This window comes from Danio rerio, chromosome 6 (genome assembly GCF_052040795.2).
Source record: "Danio rerio strain M-AB ecotype USA chromosome 6, GRCz13ab, whole genome shotgun sequence".
Taxonomy (NCBI): Eukaryota; Metazoa; Chordata; class Actinopteri; order Cypriniformes; family Danionidae; genus Danio; species Danio rerio.
The window spans coordinates 31,105,318-31,127,867 of record NC_141026.1 but is presented as its reverse complement, the minus strand read 5'-3'; the positions used below and the strand labels follow the sequence as shown (position 1 = coordinate 31,127,867).

Below are 22,550 nucleotides of genomic sequence, written 5' to 3'. Positions count from 1 at the left end.
ATTTGGAGTGAGGTGCTAATGGTCTAATCTGATTCAATGATCTATGCTAAGCTAAGCTACAGTAAATGTGCTGCTGCCAGACCCAGAAATCAGTTGAATCTATTCAAAATTAATAAAAATATTGAACTCTAGGGAATTTTGAAAATTAGCTTATTTTGTAAAAAAAAAAAAATCTTTGTTACTTTTAGCAAATATTTTATTACAGGTGAAGATCATAACAGAGTATTTTAATTAAATAATGTCAATGCTCACTGTTATTTTTAGCTTATTATTATCTTATTTATAAGAGCTTCAGTTACTTCAAATGTTAAAACTTTATCAAAACGAGTGGATGTGACTGCTTATATTTTATCAGAGCATTGATGTGAATGAGTGAATTTGTAAGGCACATTACTCACTGGTCCAACATCTCCAGTAACTGGTTGAGGACGTCTTGCCCAAGAATATCTGTACCCTGAGAGCCCTGGCCCTGTGACATGGAGGCCAGAAAAGAACCTTCAGCCCATGACAGACACGCTGCTGCTGGTTCTCTCAATCTAGAGAGTGATAAAAAGCAAAAGTTAACTTAGAAATCGTTCTCTGATACACTTCCAGCAAATAATGATATATGGTAAAATATTATTTTTTAGGAGGTAAAAATGTATTTTAATATTCAATTATAATTGTACATGGAAGCACTCATTGAAGAGTATCAAAACAGATCCAATCACAGTCATATACTGTATGTTGGGCATGCAAACACAAGGACTAATCAGTCAGCTGTGTTTATTGATTATGTATATTGTATCTTTAATTTAAATTAAATAAAACTTGAATTTAGTCATTCTGTTGTGTACTTTTGTATTTTAATTACCTTTTTGTGTGTGCATTTAATAAACAAGTCAAATATATTTTTAAACATGTAGATAGAATGTAATTTAAATATACAAGTAATTCAAATATAAAGAGTAGGGCAACAATATATTGTTTGAGCATCAATTTCACAATGTGTGATTACTACAGATTAAAACAAAGATATTATTAAATATTAAATTATATTATTGTATACAGTCATGGTCGTGTTATTTTAGATTGGATTGGTCAATTTCTATATTTGAATACCATTAGACTCCTCAGAAAACCATAAAGCACTGTTTATTTAACTCTTATTTTTGCTCTGTCATATTTATATATGCTTGTAATTTATTATATTTCATGACCTTGTACTGCATAGAAAGAGACTTGATCAGCCCAGTCGCTCTAAATGAATGAAATCTTCCCAAATAGAACTATTCAAATAATCTGATAAAAACTCATATTCATATCGCAATATATGTCACAGCAAAACAAAATATCCCAATGTCAGATTTTTTTAAATACTGTGCAGCCCTAAGAAAGAGTACATAAAAGCTCTAATGTCTCATTAACATTTGAGCAAATACAGTCAAAAAATAAATAAATAACAAAATTAATCTTGTTTTCAAACTTTAAATCTACTTAGATCAAAATAGATTTGAAATAGAAGTTTGAAAATGTATTCTGTACAAAATAAACGTTGACCCAAATATAATATATATAATTATTTTTGTTATTTGAATACATTAAGTTAAGTTAAAATGGAAATGAGCAACTCGATGAGGCAATTCGAACTAATTTTTTCAGATAACTACTTTCATGGTTTGGAAACTAACGGCAATATAAAAAGAAGCATGCACATTTGAAAAAACCACCCTTCCTCGAATAACACAGCTGAAATCACCTACAGCATATCTGCAGCAAACTCAAGCAACAGCAGCAAAAAAGGTGTGCTTTTGCAATCAGAGCTAATTACAGCAACAAATAGCTTGAACTCAAATCTCACTTAGTAAACTGAGACAGTCTCTATTATTGCATTACGGGCAGCAAGAATGGATGTAAAAACATAACCCGTTCTTAATGACCTCTCCCCCCTCACAAAGGCCATGCTCTGTGCCTGTCTAATGCAACAGCAACAACCAGTGTTAACATGACATTTAGGAGCAGTAGAGAGAATGCGACTGTCAGTGAAAACACGATGACCCTCTCCATCTGAAATATGACACCGTGCTGGAGCCCAGCGTGTCTCATTGTTCCAGCAGAGCAACAGCACACGCGAACGACCAAGCAAAGCGGAATTCCCCTCGCTGTCTATATGATAGCAACACCGCTGCTATGCAGCATTGGGAATGTGTGTGGCTGGACTGGGCTTGGCTATGGATGGGGGTTGAAGGCAGTAAATGTATGTACGTTTGAGTGCGTGTGTCTGAGAGTTTGGGGTGTCAACCATAATCTAACGCTGGCACTCGGGTGTGGGGCCGGAATTCCCCTGCATTCTGTGAGGTGGGGAGATATTAATATACTAAGCTATGTTGGCATGCCTAATAAATGCTGAATGCTTTAAGGTTGAAGGAAGTCATATTACTGTATCCTAGACAGAGATACAAAGCAACACTAGTCTTTGATATCAACGTAATATGACACTTTCATATCAGCCTTTGAAGATATAATCCATTTGACATTATTCATGCTGCTTAGCATACCATAGCTTTTCTGGATAACAAATTGTTGAAACATACTGTATGACAAACAACGAAAAGATTTTTTTTTTCTTTGTACATTTTTAAATAGTGATAAAGAGCTCAGTGGTTAGCACTGTCACTTTAAAACAAGAAGATCTTTGGTTCGAGTCCCGGCTTGGTTAATTGGCATTTCTGTGCAGAGTTTGGATGCTCTCACCCTTGTTGGCGTGGGTATAGGTGATTTGATAAAAAAAAACTAAATTCGCCGTAGTGTATGTGTGTGAATGAGTGTGTATAAGTGTTCCCCGGTATTGGGTTGCAGCTGGAAGGACATCCGCTGTGAAAAATATATGCTAGATAAGTTGGTGGTTCATTCCGCTGTGGCGACCCCTGATGAATAAAGGGACTAAGCCGAAGGAAAATGAATGAATGTTTGTACACCTTTAGCACATTTCAGGGTTATTGTAGCTAACTAAAACCATACAAATAACATCGTAGTTAACTAAGATTAATTAGTTATTAATTAGATTAATAAAGTATTTATATATTTTTTTTATTTAGTTATTTTACTAGTAAATATCTAATACTAATTCTGGAAACAAAAATATCAGTTTTAGCAAGTTGCCAAGGAAATACTCATGTTCTTTAAACTCAATTTGTTCAACTACAAATAATTATGATATCCCCCCAAAAAAGCTTAAAATGACACAGTGCTCAGCATAAATGCATTTCTTGAAAATATGTTTATCTATTCAGTGAATATAGCAGTAAATATATTTAGGTTAATTTAAAGGGGACCTATTATGCAAAAATTATTTTTATAGGAGGTTTAAACATCAGTCATAAGTACAACCAACTTCTAATGGCAAAAATGTATTATTTCTTTTTTTTGTAATTTCACTTGGTAATAAAAAGTTTGCAGAAACACTTTGATTGACATTCTTCCTTTATACATGTCATTGGAGGGGGAAACTGGAATCTCTCCCTCATTAGCATAAGACATTAATCTTGTTTTTGAATTTGCCAATATGCTGACACATAGGCATTTATAATTTCGCCCTCTTTTGAAAGCACAATCTCATTTAAATTTAAAGTGACAGTCACTAAAATGGCACAATTAGGATTAATAAAAATAATCAGTTTGGTGGATTATAATGAGCTGAAACTTCACATACACACTCTGCGAACAAAAGAGACTTATTTTACATCTTGTAAAAAGAGGCATTATAGGTTTCATTAAACAGTTATATGAGTTAAGGGAAGAGTTATGAATCTTACATACTTTGGAATAGAAAGAAATTGAAAAGGTTACTGCAACAAAAAATGCAAACTACAAATTTTTAACTAAATTGTGATTTTTTTGTGTTTATTTGATTGCATTATTCATATTTTTCACCAACATTAGTTTGGGTATGGTGTCACAATGGCGCAGTGGATAGCACAATCGCCTCACATCAAGAAGGTCGCTTGGTCGAGCCCCGGCTGGGTCAGTTGGCATTTCTGTGTGGAGTTTGCATGTTCCCCCTGTGTTTGTATAAGTTTCCTCTGGGTGCTTCAGCTTCCCCCACAGTTCAAAGGCATGCACTATAGGTGAATTGAATAAGCTAAATTGGCTGTAGTGTAATGCAAGAGTGTTCCTAGGGTTGGGTTGTGGCTGGAAGGGCATCTGTTGCATAAAACATATGCTGGATACGTTGGCAGTTCATTCTGCTGTGGTGACCCCTGATTAATAAAGGGACTAAGCAAAGAAAAAATGAATGAATGAATAAAAAAAAAAAAAAAAAATCGGGGTTTTGATCCTTCTCGAGACTTTAAAACACCTTTTGTTGAGTCAGAAATGCATGTAGGTATGTAATTGTGTGAGGCCCATGTAAATAATAACGATCAAACTACAGAAACATTTTCAAAACAAATGTTTGCTGTAAAATGTAAACTATTCAAATAATCAATTTTCAAATATTTAAACTATGCATATTGTATTTAAAGAAAAAATACCCTCCATTTTACTTTCCATGGGTTTCCCAAAGCTCTTCACAGGAGCAAGAAAAAAACACAGACACACACACACACACACACCCACACACACATACACACACACACACACACACACACACACACACACACACACACACACACACACACACACACACACACATACACACACACACACACACACACACACACACACACACACACACACACACACACACACACACACACACACACACACACACACACAGCATATACTTCTTTTTGGGGTTTTGTTTTTGTTCAGCTGAAGAGGCGTGGCACAAAGTGAATGCTAGAGTTGAATTACTGGGACAACGGTATGCTGCCAGCCCTGTCACTGGGGATAAAAGCTTTTTCAACCCTAATGTTTACTTTAAGCCTCATCGATATTGTCATTTGGCACACTGGAAGACGCACAAATGCCAAACCCAATGCGTCTATTGTCACTGTGCATCCACAGGTCCATACTTTAGCATTCTTAACTCCTATTGTAAGATAAAAATCTAAACACCAATGCAATTTACACTGTGAACATGAACAGACCGAGGGGCTTTTAAGGGAGAGAGCAAACACAAATGAACACTAAGGCATTACTTTCTGACAGCTATTCAAATTGTTAATTGTATAAATGAATGTTTAAACTATTATGGGTACAATCAAAAACAACAGTGCTACAGTAGGGTACAATGGATACTTCAGAATATTTATTGGATGTGATTTAGAAAAAATAAAAGGACAAGGTCCTTTACAGATACGCAGAACTGGTTGTGACATACTGACAATTTTGCAGCTTTTTTACCATTTTTTTCTGCATGACTGTCTCATTGTAGGTAATATTTTTACATCATATGCTTCATTCAGCCATGCAGATATTTTACTGCTTTTGTCATCTTTGAACAGTTACCATTTCAGTTATCATCATTCATAATATAGATTTCCAACACTTTGCTGCTTCTGTATGTATGTATGTACATATGTATTTGTGTATGTATGTATGTATGTATGTATGTATGGGGATGTATGTATGTATGTATGTATGAATGAATGAATGTATTACTGCTGCACAATATATGGTTTGAGCATCAATATTGCAATGTGTGCGTCCGCAAAAGTCACAGTGCTGGATCTGCAATGTCAAGTATGAGATTATTGTTGACCAGAAGCTTGTAGATTAATGACAATTTAAAGTTTAGCAACTGCATTTATGTTATTTTATTTTTTCTGTAAAACACTGTAAAAAGTGATTTGTTGACTTTACTAAAAAAAGAGAGAGTGAACTCATTGCCTTATAATTAAGTAAATAAACTATGTGCATAATTATAAAAGTTAAGTTGATGGGTTTACTGACTTTTTAAAAATAAAATCAATGTTTTGCTTTCAAGGCAACAGGTTTATTCACCTATTTAAAATTAATTAATTTTCTTTTCGGTTTAGTCCTTTCATTCATCAGGGCTCATCACAGCGGAATTAACCACCAACTTATCCAGCATATGCTTTACGCAGCGAATGTCCTTTCAGCTGCAACCCATAACTGAGAAACACCCATACACTCTTACATTCACAAACATACACTACGGATAATTTAGCTTAACCAATTCACTTATGTCGCATGTCTTTGGACTGTGGGGGAAACCGGAGCACCCAGAAGAAACACACACACAAACACGGGGAGAACATGCAAACTGAAATGCCAACTGGCCCAGCTGGGGCTCGAACCAACGACCTTCTTGCTGTGAGGCAATCATGCTACCCACTGCGCTACCGTGCTGCCCACTTTTTAAAAATAAAGTAACTAATTCGTTTTTTTCCCAGTGTATCAAGTGAGTTTAAAGCATTTAGGCACAAGAAATAATAGCATTTGTATCTTTAACAAAGATTGATTAAATTATGCTTTTTTAGTGTCATTTTACATTAAGACTCATCAGACAATTATAAAGCCCTTTTTCCCTCTCGTTTGTATGTTTTACACCCTAAAAAATTTAGTTTAACATTATTTTAAATAATTTATGTAGATGCACTCCACTATAAAAATCCCCCCAAAATGTTCTGAAATACTGAATCCCTCACAGACAAAAAAAAAAAAAAATTATTCAGTCCATCTGGTGAAATATATTTTATATTGCAATGTATATCGATGAAAATCAAATTATTGCAATGTCAGTTTTTTTTTTTTTTTTTACAATATTATCCAGCGATAGTATCTATGTTTTGTTGGGACTGCATGACAGAATTTGCGTTGGCTTAAGCCCAGCATGCAAAAAATAAATAAATGCATAACTAAATAAATATATAACAAAATAAGAAGTTTAAGTGTGCAACACAGGGGCGCAGTAGGTAGTGCTGTCACCTCACAGCAAGAAGGTCACTGATTCGAGCCTCAGCTGGGTCAGTTGGCATTCCTGAGTGGAGTTTGCATGTTCTACCCGCATTCACGTGGGTTTCCTCCAGGTGCTCCGGTTTCCACAACAAGTCTAAAAACATGTGGTACAGGTGAATTGGGTAAGCTAAAGCTAAATTGTCCGTAGTGTATGTGTGTGAATGAGTGTGAATGGATGTTTCCCAGTGATGGGTTGCGGCTGGAAGGGCATCTGCTGCGTAAAAACATGCTGGATGAGTTGGCGGTTCATTCCGCTGAGGCGACCCCATATTAATGAAGGGACTAAGTCGAAATATATATATATATATATATATATATATATATATATATATATATATATATATATATATATATATATATATATTGAAGTCAGAATTATTAGCCCCCCTGAATTATTAGAATTATTACCCCCCCCCCCCCTTTCTTTTTAAGGGAGAGATTTCTTTCCACCACATTTCTAAACATAATAGTTTTAATAACTATTATTTATTTATTATTTATTAATTTCTAAAATAAATATTCTAGAAATATTTATTTATTTCTAAAATTAGGCAAGTTATTTTATAAAGATGGGTTGTTCTGTTGACTATCGAAAACAAATACAGCTTAAAAGGGCTAATAATTTTGTCCTTAAATTGTGTTTAAATAATTAAAAACTGCTTTTATTGTAGCTGAAAAAAAAAACAAATAAGTCTTTCTCCAAAAGAAAAAAATATTATCAGACATACTGTGAAAATGTTCTTGCTCTGTTAAACTCTGGGAAATATTTAAAGAAGAAGAAAAAAATTCAAAGGGGGCTAATAAATCTGAATTCAACGACATATGTATACAGTTAAAGTCAGAATTATCAGCCCCCCTTTGGATTTTTTTCTTTTTTAAATTATGTTTAAGAGAGCAAGGACATTTTATTTATTTGTTTTATTTTGGGTAAAATAAAAGCATTTTTTTATTTAAAATTGTTAGCCCCTTTAAGCTATATATTTTTTTCAGATAGTCTACAGAACAAAACTTTAAATGTCACTTCAAGCTGAATACTAGTGTCTTGAGAAATATTTAGTAAAATATTATTTACTGTCATTATGGCAAAGACAAAATAAATCAGTTACTAGAAATGAGTTATTAAAACTATGTTTTGAAAAGTTGTTGAATTTTTTTTTCTCTTTGTTAAACAGAAATTGGGGGGAAAATATTGAGGGGGGGACTAATAATTCTGACTTCAACTACAGTATATATATATATATATATATATATATATATATATATATATATATACACACACACATATATACATATATATATATATATATATATATATATATATATATATATATATATATATATATATATATATATATATATAAACTTCAGCCAGTTTACCATTAACTGTGATGAAGAAGTATTATCATTGTGCTTTTAAATACAGCCAGCAAATAAATAAAGAAAACTTAAGCAGTAATGCAGCTTCAATTATTTTTTTATGTTCACTTATACTTTAAAAAGACTCATAAACATCTTAATAAGCTGTGACGGGCTATAAACAAGCGGAAGCAACTTAAGCAAAGTGTTTATGTCATAGGGGTATGTCATCTATATCACATATCGTGAAGGTCTGTGCTTCATTTATAGTGCTCGGCGTGCTAAATGGCTCTACAATTGTCAGTGTGCTTACATTTAGCTTTTGCCATTACACTCAACAAAACCACAAAACAAGATACCTCTTCTCTGATGTCCGAGAATGTAGTGGCTAATAACCTGCACAAGGTTCCGGCAGCTCTCTGTATAGGGATAACATGTCTCTCTCTCATTGATATGTTATTGCATTTAATATTGTCAACATTACAGGTTGGTGAGAGCATGAGCACTATATAGGTCTTCAGCAGGTGCTGAGTGGCCGCTGTCTCAGGTCACACATTGCGACAGGACATGCTTCAGATCCCTGGTTGACAGCACTGGTGTCATGACATCATTATTATCATCATCCTCATAAAACCTGCGGCAGGGGAATTATCCAATTAAAGTGAAAAGAGGATGCAAACTCGGCCAAAGGTCAAAAAATGAAGGACAAATGGATGCTGGGTAACATCTAGACATTCAATATGGCTGACAGGGATTTTTAGCCCAGAATGACATCATGGTGCCACAAAAGGTGCAGCACCCATGTGTGAAAATATCTAGCTTTGATTTACACCCACAGAAATGACAGGTGAAGTTTATGGGGCAGATTTCAGATCCATCATCAGCTGAAGTGGGAATGGCCATTTCATTAATTCAAAATCTGCTTTTTGTTCCCTTATTTATTGGATCAAACACAATAGCGTCCTATAAAGCAAATATTGCAACCTGAGAATGAGTAATTTTGGAGTCATTCAGCAGACGCGTACAGGTTGAGTTACTGTCATTCTTTGTCAAATTACGAAAGCCTAAACATGCTCAGATTTCCTCAGAATTTTGCCTCAGCACTTAACATTACCTTAAGTCAGCCAACATATCCTACATTTGAACAATTAAGAATGATTTTTCCATTACTAATCACAAAAAAAAGTCTAATGTAAAATAAACTATAGGTTTTACAGTGGGGTCTAAAGGTACACATATTCGTACAGTTTATTTTAATTTTTTTATGGTCTTTTAGTTCCTTATGGTTAAAGGGATAGTTCATCTGAAAATCAAAACTGTCATAATTTAATCACTCATCACTTCCTTCCTTTCTTTCTTCCGTTGAACACAAAATAAGTTATTTACAAAAATGCTGGTTGCTGGGACCCACTGGCTTTCCTGGTTTTTTATTATTCCTATTATGGAAGCCGATGGGGGCGGTTCATTCTGCTGTAGTGACCCCAGATTAATAAAGGGGCTAAGCCGAAAATGAAATAAATGAGTAAATGGAAGTCGATGGGTCTCATTAACCAGTATTCGTCAATCTTCTTCTGTGCTCGACACTAGGACTGTTCAATTATGGGAAAAATCATAATTAATAATTGTTATCACGATTATTCAAAATGATTATCAGTTGAAGTTAAAATTATTAGCGCTCCTGTAATTTTTTTTTTTTTATAAATATTTCCCAAATAATGTTTAACAGATTCAGGAATTTTTCAAAGTATTTCCTATAAGTGTTTTTTTGTTTTATTTTGGCTAGAATAAAAGCAAGTTGAAATATTTTGAAACCTATTTTAAGGTCAATATAATTAGCCAGCTTAAGCAATATATTTTTTGATTGTCTGCAGAAGAAACTACTGTTATAAAATGGCCTAATAACCCTAATTAAGCCTTTATCGCACTTTGAATCTGAATGCTTGTATTATAAAAAATATCTAGTAAAATATTATGTACTGTCATCATAGCAAAGATAAAAGAAATCAGCTTCTAGAAACGAGTTAATAAAACTATTATGTTTAGAAATGTGTTAAAAAAAATCTTTTCATTAAACAGGAAATTGGGTGACTTTAGATGTGTGTGCTTTGGTCGTCAGTGTGCAGTGTGTGAATGAGACCGCATGCTGTGTGTGTGCGCTGCGCACCCTTTCAAAAACATGAATGATTTTTTCAATGTTTATCAATGAATGATGCGCGTCCCGTGCTGCAAAAGTTACATTACAGTACATGCTTTAAGACATTTATGTGAAACTGAGCTTTGCAGAGCAACAAATGTGTACAGCTGGAAAGTGGCGATATGTGATGCAATAATCATTTTATCTCGATTACTGATTTTCATAATCAGTAGAAGCCAAAATCAAAATCGAATTTTCGATTAATTGCACAGACCTACTCGACACACACACACAAATAAAACTCATAAAAGTGTAAAACCACACGAAGGAAATGAAATGATGAGGTCATTTTCATATTTAGGTGAAGTAACCCTTTAATGAGCAAACGCAGTATTTGGGTACTTAAATTGAAACATAAGGTAACAGATTAATGTTTAACAACAAACAAATGTTTCTAAAACTCTAAGATTAATCCTGTCTATGCTGTTTCAGTTGATAAAATGAAACTGTAGCACACATCCTGTCCATTACTCGCAAGAATGTTTGTGCTTTGTTATTTTTGAAAAGAAACACCTCATCTTTCAAATTTTTATTTGATGTAGTGCAACAGATTATAAAAGGATATACTCTCTCCAGTTTAAATGGCAGTGGAGCACAAGAACGCAAACATCTCTTGTGTTTTATATAGTTATAGCATAAAATAAACATCTCAAGTAATCGCACAATCTGTTTCCACTTTAAAAATATGCCAATAAATAGTCTATAAACATTGTTACATAACATTACATTAACCTCATTTATTTATTTCCTTCATTTATTGTCCCACAAATTTCTAGTTCACTAGAAAAATGATGAGCATGCATACATATATACACACAAATACACATATACTTTACCTGCAAATGTTTAATTAATCTTTAATGAAAATAAGTTAAGAAAGTTCATGTGTAATTATAAAAAAAGATAGAAACAATTTTAGACTTGACGTAACAGCAGCAATTTTTAATGTTTGCACATTTTTTATGAGTTTTGATGATTTTATCTAATGATAATTTTACAGTTTGGGATTTGTGATTAATTGTTGCCATTATAATAATGAGCAAGTGATATCACTTTTACCGTTAATACCATGCGCTTATATAGGGTTTTACCTTTAAAAAAGATATTATAATTACATTTGTTTAATTTTTAATTATTATTTTTAACAGTTTTTGGTTAACTCCCTTGCTGTATCAAAAATGTATCCAAATTCAAAACCAAGATACAAATATTTATTTTTGTGTAGCATCATACGACAAATTACATAGATTAACTTCAGTTTCAATCCCTTTAAAAACAGCATATACTCCATGGAGACAACAGTAAACTGTAAGTTTTCTCTGTGGAAATGTGAAGGGTGGGTTTCATCTCTAGCAGTAGCGTGTGTGGAAGCTGTGGGTGGGTGTCTGGTTACTGGGGGAGTTATGCATTGTGCCTGAGGGAGAGGCTGTACTGCGTCCACTTAAACATAGACCAGGCTCCTCGCAGACAGGACGGGGTCAAAAGTCGCAGCTTAACAGGGCCGCCCATTGTCTCCTGACAGGTTGGGCACATCCAGCGATGAAAATGCAATCAAAACAAACAGAGCCCTGCAATCTGGGGAGACAAGTGAGAGGGGCTTCTCCGCTATCTTCATTAATCAGAGGCCAGGTAACGTTCAAAGAGGTCTGCCGACCCTTCCCTCATCCCTCAATCCCAGGGCTGCTGGATGGACATGGTGGCTCAGACAAAAGAATAGTGGCCCCCATGATCTCTCCTCCATTAAGACACACAGGTCCAAACTCAGCTGAATGTGGGCTTAAGAAATTAATGGAACCCAAAGCTACAAACTCGTATTGGTTTACTCTAGTTTTTGCTCATAATTTATTCATTTATAAAGGTGTGATTAAAAAAAAATGGCTGTGATATCTATTTGAAACATTAAATTGATTGCATTATAATAATTGTATGGACTGTAAAACCCCAAAAGTTAAGGTAACTCAAACCAATTGGGGAAATTGATTGCAACAAACTGTTTAACTTCAAAAACTAACCATAATGAGTACTGTGAACCCAATCCATTTGAGTAAATGAAGCAATTTGAGCACATTAAAACCCAAAAAATTAAGAGAACTCATGAAACCGATCGCTACAAACTATTTGAGTTAAAAACGAATCTATATGAGTACTGGGAACTTACTCCATTTAAGTTTTATTTTGTTGTACATTTAAGGTATTTAATTAACTCATTACCTTCAACACTGAGTTCGAAACTCTTTTCAAATGAGTAGAAGATTAATTAATTACAATAACTATTCATGACTTTTTGTAAATACAATTTTTTTATTGTGTTTTTTTTTTTGTAAAATGTTGATTAACATTAACGATTTAGTTAGAAAACAATTGGGCTATTTGATTTCAATGGTATTGAATGTTAATTTTTATTTTGAGAACCTGTTTATGTAATCTTTACACATCAGTTTCTTCTATTTTGTGGTGTAGATTAGACTAACTGATAGTGGCTGGAAAAAAGAACCGTGGCTGCAGGTATACCCACATGTGCTTATGAGCTGTAAGACCTGCCAATATAATGGTGAGGGAGAATGCTTAATTTCACACATGGTAGTGGCAGAATGTATATTTGATGGCAACTATTACATCAGATTTAAATCAAATTTCCACACGTTTTCTCTATCAGTGGCTTTAGTGGTTTAAAACTGATTAGCTGTAAACAAATGAACATAAAATACAAACCCATCATATTCATAATAATCATGTTCAAATAATAGTTATAATAAAAAAGTGTAATAAATTATATTTTGTTGTTATAAAAAGTACACTAATATTAAAAAGAAAATCTAATAGACTTGAAAACTTTCCATATACAGTGTGACAAAATATCATGTAAATAATTACTTTTTTCTTTTTTTATAGCAGTCTTGTGCCCATATGAAATATGACAACTAAACCCAGACTCCTCAGGAATACTTAACTTTTTATACCAATTACGTGGCATTTCATCATTTTTTTTCACTTTTACGAACTTGAAAACTAATTACTTAAATGAGAATCTTTATTAGATCAAATATGAATGATATTAAACAAATGCTGTTTAAAAATCATTAATTTGGAGCAACTTTACATTATGTGTTCATCTACTAACATTTAAATCATGTGATACACAACACTTACTGTCTAATCATTAAGCTTATATTAATTATTATTTGCATGTGACTAAAACTGTAATTAATTTCTGTACTTGTATATGCTACATGACACTATGGACAGACCCCTTAACCTTACCACACGACCAAAGCTGTCCCTAACATTTACTGTGCCTCACTTCAGTAACAACAAATGTGTTTTGCAGTTTATTTATTTATTCATTTAACTAATTAAATTTAGTTAAAAAAAAAAAATTCCACATCAAATAAGAAAATGTGATTAAAACATATATATTCAGAGCAGCATATAATGAAAGCTGGTATTTTAAAATGCATAGAATATGAAATTATATATTTTAATTGCCTTTTTAAAGAGGTGCCAATACTACATTGAAATGGAATACTGCATTAGACCATCATTAACGATACAGGCATGAAAATTATATCCTTAGCTATTAATACAGCTTCATTTACAGTTGATCCACAAAAACAAATGCCTGGCAGCCAGTCTGTGAAGAAACAAACAAGCAAGGCTGTGAAGTTCACTACAAACTGCTCAAAATGCTTTCTTTGTTGCCATAAGAACACCACACCTATAAATATCATAGCCAGGCAACAGCTGGAGAACCAGACACAACCGTTTGCACATACAGCTTGTCTCATTCAAGACCCTTAAATGAGCGGAATAGTTACAATAATACTTTGGACTACAGAAACAGACACATGCTGCTTTGTATTACTGTATATCCTTCTACAAACTGAGAAGCTAAATAAAACCACAAGCACAGTGTGTGCACTCTCAAGTACATGACCAAGATAAACCTGGCAACCTTACAAAAGGCTTTTCAGAACTGGCCAACAAACCGGCACAAACAGTAGCTCCTGTCTTACCGTTGAAAGGCTCGCTCTGGACAGAACTGTACTGCTGCATAAGGAGAGGTCATTCTTTCAGACTTGGGGTCTTAACTGAGGTCGTCAAGGTTATCGACAAGTGGCCCAAGCACATGTATTACAGCAGATCTGGAGTAACAAATAAATAAAAATATATAGAAAACATAAACAAAACAGAAATTGCGAGGCAGATTAAAGTGCTAAGAAGGTCAAGTGCACAGGACTGAATCAAGTGTGGAGGATGTTTTAATTTTGGTTTAATCTTTCTACAGCCCACAAGCGAAAGGGCGGCGCCAATGCCAACATGCTGACCAATCCCTGACAACAACTGGAGATGGTATCATATCCCTTCAGTTGCTAGGATATAGATATTAAGCAACAACCCCCACCCGTTCCATTCCAAGTCCATGTCCCCAGCGATGTCTGTCTAAGCACTAACCTGAAAAGCACATTCCCGCCGTCTATTCGCTGATCGCAGTTTCTATCCAGAATCCCTTGAGCTTTCAGCCATGCGTGATGATTGCATCACAGTAGCTGTTAAGTTCTATTTTGACCGGACCAGGTGAAAAAGATGTCACATCAAATAGTCCTCAGTGACCATGCTGGTTTCCTGAGCTGTCAATAGGGCTGAAACGCTGTGTTAGAAGTTTATCACCATTCGTTGGCTGACATGCCTTTTACATGACAGACTAATCTTAACAGACTTATCGAAAGTGATGAACAAAAGCTACATTTTATATAAACTTAGTCTGGCAGTTCTACAATGGGAATTAAGCTAGATCTGATACTGTATCTCCTTCAATGTTCTCTAAACGAAACACAAAATGGTTCCAGAAACGTCAACCCATCAATAGACAAATCAGTAAAAAATATTGAAATAATTTACTTGATTAATGTCTGCTGATTGGTATAGTTCAGAGGCTGTAAACTTAGAGGTGTTTTTGTGGTTTTTAGGAGTTGAATTGCAGATGAATCAGAGGTCTAAAATAAAGGGGAGGTCACAGAGGGGAGAAGGATAATAAATAGATGCTGGGTATCCAGGGAACACGATCTGGTGTGCCGGACTTTTGTACCTTTAAAGAACTTAATCTTCCTTCTATCCTATTCAATCACATAATGTGCTATTAAGGGAAGCCATATACTGTAACAGAGTATGGGTCTACTTATTGATTTGTATTAAAATGTGGCATATTTCTATGGCCCTGTTTCCACCTGGGTCAAAATCAAATCTTCTGATCACTTGTGTTTTGATTTCATTAAGAGCCTACACTATATCACTTTAGCGGGAGCACTTAGTCTGAGATCTACAGAATGAACAATGTGGCTTACAAGTGAGCAGTAATGCAAACAAATAAAAAGGATGTGGATGATTGTAACTACAATTCTATTAAATCCATAGTTACAACGCAATGCAGTATAGAATAATGTATCCTTGAATTAACGTTTACAGTGAATTCATAATATAGCAGAACCATTTTTCATGGAACGGAACCATCCAATAAAACCTAATTTTGCTGGACATTCACACAAAACATCCCATGTAATCACAGGTTAGGCAATTATATGGAAAGTAAGTGAAGAGTTCAGATGTAAAAACCTCCATCTGAAATTTCCATCGAAAATAAACATTTTCATCTTTTGTTTATGTTGCGTTATTTTACTTTAAAGACCAGATAAATGAGTTACAGAACCTACCCAAAGGAGCCTAATAAAAATGTTGATTTTAGAAGAAAATTTCAGACATTATTTAGAGATTTTTGCATCTAAACTCTTCAAGTGGTTTATGTGGCTAACTGAACACATCTAAACATTTGACAATTGAAGTGAATGTTTTCGACTATCTCTGAAAGTAAATGTTAAAATTATGTAGACCCAATTTAAAGGGATTGTTCACACAAAAATTCAAATTTACTCAACTGGTTCCAAACTTTTATGAGTTTCTTTATACTGTTAAACAATGAGGAAGATATCCTAAAGCAAGCTGAAAACAAGTAACCATTGACTTTCACAGCACTGTGAAACACACTATAAAAGTCAATGGATACAGCTTCCTTTAAAATATCTTCTTTTTGTGTTGTGTTGTCTTTTGTGACACTTAAACAGGTTTAGACAAAGTGAAGGTTGAGTAAAATATGACAATTTCCATTTTTGGTTGAACTACCCTTTTAACAAATTAGACAAACACATCTTAACATGATGTATCTTGGGTCTACAGTGTAAGTATGAAGGACAGGACTTTTAACTATTAGGGATTGAAATTTGGAATGTGAAACGTGAAAACTAGGAACCAGACCTGACTACAAATCTGCACTGTCCAAAAGCCAATAAAATCACAATGATGTTAGCATTACAGAAAAGTTGTTTTGGCAGGCCAGTTTTTTTTTTTTTTTTTTTTTAGATTAAATGTTACAAATGCAGAAACTGGAAAACTGCCATTACCTAGCAGTAAAATCCTAATCTCATGCCTTTGATACATCTTCCCTTACACATACCGAAGCAGCAAGTTATTTTAGACCAACCCCCCTACACACACCCAACCCACAGTCAAACATACACTGCACACACCCAGGCAGATAGCTTTACAAACATCTGCAAATTGTCTGTCCTCATTTTGCCATTCCTGAACAGAATCCAATATGGCTCTGCTGTAGTTGGCTTTAGTTTACGGAGGGTGACAGATTCCCACAAACCCATAGCCAATTCCTTACTGGTTTCAGCCGAAATCTGACATACCAGTGTCGCAACTAGTTAGAGTCATTAGCCCCTTTCACACATACAGACCTTTCCGGAAAATTGCCGGCAATTTTCCGGAAAGGTTGTATGTGTGATCAGGTACTTTTTGAAAATACCGGTAAATTCGTTCTGGCTATTTTCCGGAAAGAGAAGTTGTAACATTACCGGCAATTTGCCGGAATGCTGCACTGTGTGAATGCAGAAGGAAGATTGCCGTAATAAGCGCATGCACGTCTAGAACGTGCTGACGTGAGACGTCTGCTTTAGCCAATCACAACAGTCAGACGCATTTACGTCCGCGCGGTTTGTGAGAATAAAAGCCTTTGAATATTTTTCCAGACACATTTATCTGCTAGAAGTTAGTCAGATCACGTTTATATGTTCTTCTTAATGCCAACTGTGTAAATAATCATCGATGAGATGCTTATGATAAGCCGTTGTTTGTTTACCTTCAAGCTTTGCGTGTGCCTGTGAAACAGCCTGTGAGCACCTGCACACGCACATATTATGAACATCTCGACATGAGAAAGTGATCCTGCGAAAGTTATTCACAATATTGATCATCCACAGAGTTTGTAATTTAGTCAAATGTTTACAAATACAAGCGCAGCCGTTTAGAGGTCATTTCTGGTTAATGATGTCAGAATTTACCGGTATTTTGGAATGGATGTGTGAATGCTCTTTTCCAGAAAATTTCCGTAACGTCCTCGCCTGTATGAACAGCGCTTTTTTGAATATACCGGTAAAGTCGTTCCAGAAATTTTCCAGATATTTACCGGTATCACTGTGTGAAAGGGGCTATTCTGTAATAAATCTTTCATGAAGATTTGCAAGCTCAGAAGTTTATTTTATTTATTTTTTAATCAAATTCACTGGATAAACAGTTGAATTGGTTATAACAGTTACGGAATATGCTTTTTGAAGAGTAGTTTTGTTTACATAAGATTCGTGAAACCTAAACCAGTGCAATGCATAAATACACCTACTTAGGGTCCAACAGTTTGCGTAGATCAAAAAAGAGACTTAATGTGAGTGTTTACCTGGATGATGAAATCATGTCAAAGTTAGTTTCAGGAAATGATCAAATATTTGTTTTGGTTCAATCTGCAAGGGTCAGCAGGCCTTAACTGCATTCTAAATATTTTCTAAAGGGAGTTGCAGAATCACGTCATTCTTTTAAAGCAGCAAATCTGACAAACTTGTTGAACAGAAGAGCAGGTGTACTGTGCTGTGCAATACAATAGCATCAACTGAATATAAACTGTCAATTAAGGCAAACAATTTTTTTTTCTTGTTGATTGTTTTTAACTATTTATTTTATAAGTTCTTCTGTGTAAACAATGATGCTGTTGTAAAAAGTGTATCTATATAATAAGTGGCTTTTTCAGACAACAAAAAACAAAAACTATATTGTATTATATTGTATTAAAAACTAAACTGTATCATGTTGTTTATGATCATCCAGACCGGGATGATGTTGTTCTGTTGGCTTCATCGAACATGGACGTTTAGCATGCAGTGGGGCAATTTGCAGCCAAATATGACATGGCTGGGCTGAGAATCAGCACTTCCAAGTCAGAAGCCATGGTGCTTCACTGGAAAAAGGTGGTTTGCTGTGTCCGGGTTGGAGGAAAGTCTAGGAGTTTAAGTATCTTGGGATGTTGTTCATGAATGAGAGAAGGATGGAATGTACCAGTAATTTGTGGTAGGAGTTGAAGGAGTTGAGCAGATTTACCGCTCTCGATTTACCGGTCAATCTACGTTCCTACTCTCACCTAGGGGCATGAGCTTTGGGTCATTACCGAAAGAACTTGATCTCAGATACAAGCAGCCAAAATGAGTTTCCTTCACAGGATGGCAGGGTGGACCCTTATGGATAGGTTGAGGAGCTCTGTCACACGGGAGGAGCTCGGACAGCCGCTGCTCCTCCACAAGTCAGCTGAGGTGGCTCCGGCATCTGTTTCGGATGCTTCCAAAATGCCTACCTAGAGAGGTGTTCCAGGCATGTCCTCGGGGAAGACCCAGGACATGTTGGAGGGACTAAGACCCAATCCCAAATCTACCCATTAGCCCCTCCCCTTACCCCTCGTTTTGCGCGTTCACGTCAAGGGTTCGGGCTGTGCCAATTCTCTTTAGCTTGAAGGCGTAGGGCTAAGGGTTAGGGGTATATAGCCCTTCAAACGAAGATTCTTCAGGATCACACTCGAAACCAAGGGGTAATAAAATTTCCCAAAATACACCTGCCACAACATCAGTATTGCTGAACCCAGAAGTAAGGATATCCACAAATTAGTATTTTTGTCATTATTATGATTTTTTTTTACGACAAACACATTTCAATATATTCATAACCGCGTTCATGTTTTACCGTCATGCTTAAAAAAAAAAACACTAAAAACACTCGGGATCCCCCCGGAGGAGCTGGAGGAAGTGTCTGGGGAGAGGGAAGTTGGGGTTCTCTATTAAGACTGCTGCCCCCGCGACTTGGCCCCAAAAAAGTGGTAGAAAATGAATGAATGAATGAATGAATGAATGAATGAATGAATGAATGATGTTAATGACTATTAAAAGCAGGTAGCAACTGAAGTGCAAGCTATTCCAGTTAAATACTGAGTTTTATTGCTAGATGTTTTTAGTCAATCCATAGCATCTGCCTGAGGGAAGAGGTATAAACAATGGTTTTATTTTCTAAAGTAGTGGATATTGAGACGTGTATAATTTGAGAGGGGTCTGGATGCAGACCTGGTGCAGTGCAATCTGAGCTGCATCCAATGCTTTTTATTTGACTCACCTAACCTCACCTCTAACCCTACCCCTCGCAGTGATGTCACTCGCTCCATTTGAGTGCATTATGTCTGACATTGCATCACTGAGTGATGCAGTCTTAGCTTGCATCATAAAGGCTGCATCCAGATACTATTGTATAGTTTGGAGACAAAATTATATAATTCTGTTAAACATGCACACAAAAGCTATATGGCTTTGACCTGTGGAGATTATCACTAATGACAAAGTAAAATTCTGACACTTACAGTATAGGTCCACATGGTTGTGCAGTGAGTAGCACGTTGGCCTCACAGTAAGAAGGTCGCTGGTTCGAGCCTAGGCTGGGTCAGCTGGCATTTCTGTGTGGAGTTTGCATGTTCCCCCCGTGTTCCAAAGACATGCGGTTCAAGTGAATTGATTAAGCTAAATTGGCCGTAGTGTATGAGAGTGTTCGCCAGTTTCCCAGTGATGGGTTGCAGCTGGAAGGGCATCGGCTGCGTAAAATAGATGCTGGATAAGTTGGCGGATCAATTAGCTGTGGGGACCCCAGATAAAATAAAGGGACTAAGCCGAAAAGATTAATGAATGCTTCAGAAACTGCTGATCTCTTAGGATTTCATTAACAACTATCTATAGTGTTAGAAATAATTTTCCAATAATCAATTTATTGACTTATAAAACAACACACGGAGATGACCTATATAATTTTTGTGATGCAATATATATCGCCTACATAAAAAGCAACTTTAGCCACATATTAGCTGATTGCACAGCCTCTCTATCTCTATTGGAGTTGTCAGTGTCAGTAGGGTTGAAAAACACTATTTACTATAAATTACAATAGTGTAGTTGCCTGACGAATGAAAATAGATCTGTTATTTTATTAGTTTTTTTCTACTTTGTACTTTTCTTGTGACCATTTATTTTTTATTATTTATTTGTTTAGGATAAGTGTTTTTACATTTTAATTTCAATGCCTAATCATTAAATTGTTAAAATTCACAGTGATATTGCTTATCGCAATACATTTTGGTGGTATATCGTACTACAAAAAATAGATATTGTGGGAGGCCTATTTATAAAGTATGTTCCAAATAGAGAGAAAAAACAGTGAGTCGCAGACCTTTGGCTAAAAATACCTTGTTGATGCCACATGTCAGAAGAGCCAGACTGCTTCATGCAGATCGTACAGTCATTCAAAAATCCACTCACTACAGCCAATGTCTGTAGAAGAGAATTTCAAAAGCCACAACAAAACCTTAAAGCAAATGAGCTAGAGTTCACCAGTGCCACTTCTGTTAGCAAACATCAGGAAACTGAGGCTACAATTTAAACCACTATTGGACAGGTTGATGGAAAACCTTTTTATTTAATACCCTCAGAAGAAATTAAAAGGGTATGATCCATTGAATGTTCCAAAAAAAAAAAAAGCTAAAGCTCAGATTAAAGATAAAGTATGTAAAACAGAGGCGGACTTGTTTAACACAGATTTTTACTCAGTTACAAGGTTTATTTACTTTTCTGTTTAAAAGTCTCATTTGGTTGTTGTGACTAGTGGGCTCCCGGCCATGAAAAAACTTTAAATCCTGCAAAGGGCAAGTTGAGAGTGGTACCTAGTATGGTATAAGACTACTGCAAACACAGTGATAGTGTTGGAAGACTATAGAGTCTCTCTGTCTTTGAACTTGTAGACTGCAATACTCAACAATCCCGTGTGTACAACTGAGATAGTTGGTGAAAGTGTATAGATGCTAAAGACATGTGGGCTCATGGGCTCATTTTGGTCATATATGCACCTGGAATTTAGTATATGAGAATAAAATATTTGGCAGCATCTTATATTGGATCAAATTAGCTGTCAATGACTCAATGCTTTCCACTTTCAGATAACGGAGCTTTGGCCACGGGAAATGCAAAAATGTCTGAGGAAGAAGCAATGAAAAATGCCCAGGATCATCATTAAGCTGTTTGGCACTGGTAACATAGATCATGTGGTGAATGTTGATCTGCCAGCAGTGGTTATGAAGAGAGTGCTTGAAAAACGTAGCATTCACTGTACAAATGGCCACTAAAGGTAAAATCTAACAGTGCATACACCATCACTAATAAAGCTTCTGTTTACTAAGTTTAAACTGATACTGAAACTCACAGGAGAATCCTTTTCTGCTCCTATATTGGCCAGCTTTTTTTCCACATACACAGAAAATTTTTTATCCGCACAAAACGAGTCCGTGCATTTAAAATGTGCTGTTTTCTTGACGCGTTCACGTGTTCTCTTTCTCAAACAAAGACGCATGAGCCCAGGTTGTTGCCATGGACACAAACCAAAACTTTTAAAGAATATACATTTTAAATTAAAATTAATTTAATGACTTTGCAGTGGTGCGCAAATATTTGTGGTGGCTGCTCCTTCATTTTTTGCCATTGCTCCTAAAAACCAGTGCTATCAAAAAATTTCAAGCCCTGCATTTGTAATGAAAAGTCATCAAACTTCAGGAAAGCATTGTTTTGTATTGTTTGGTATTGTAAATATTAGGGGACTAAGCTTGAGAAACTAAAGTTAACTGATATTTATTTGAGTTGTC

General features: G+C 35.3%; 1 protein-coding gene across 33 annotated transcripts in view; it reads right to left on the bottom strand.

The window, feature by feature from the left end:
* The window catches only part of tp63 (tumor protein p63), a 118,623-nt gene that overhangs the window by 56,178 nt on the left and 39,895 nt on the right, over positions 1–22,550 (bottom strand). For 15 of the 33 annotated variants that reach the window (XM_087254923.1, XM_087254932.1, XM_087254925.1 and 12 more), the window contains exons 3-4: positions 14,467–14,595; positions 399–536 (exon numbers count right to left, since the gene is read on the bottom strand). In XM_087254923.1, coding sequence (XP_087111049.1) covers positions 399–536; positions 14,467–14,519 — 191 coding nt within the window. In that variant the 5' untranslated portion in view covers positions 14,520–14,595. Of the gene's footprint in view, positions 1–398; positions 537–14,466; positions 14,748–22,550 lie in introns of those variants that run through there. The other 18 variants (XM_087254927.1, XM_087254937.1, XM_087254929.1 and 15 more) reach the window with 2 other exon arrangements.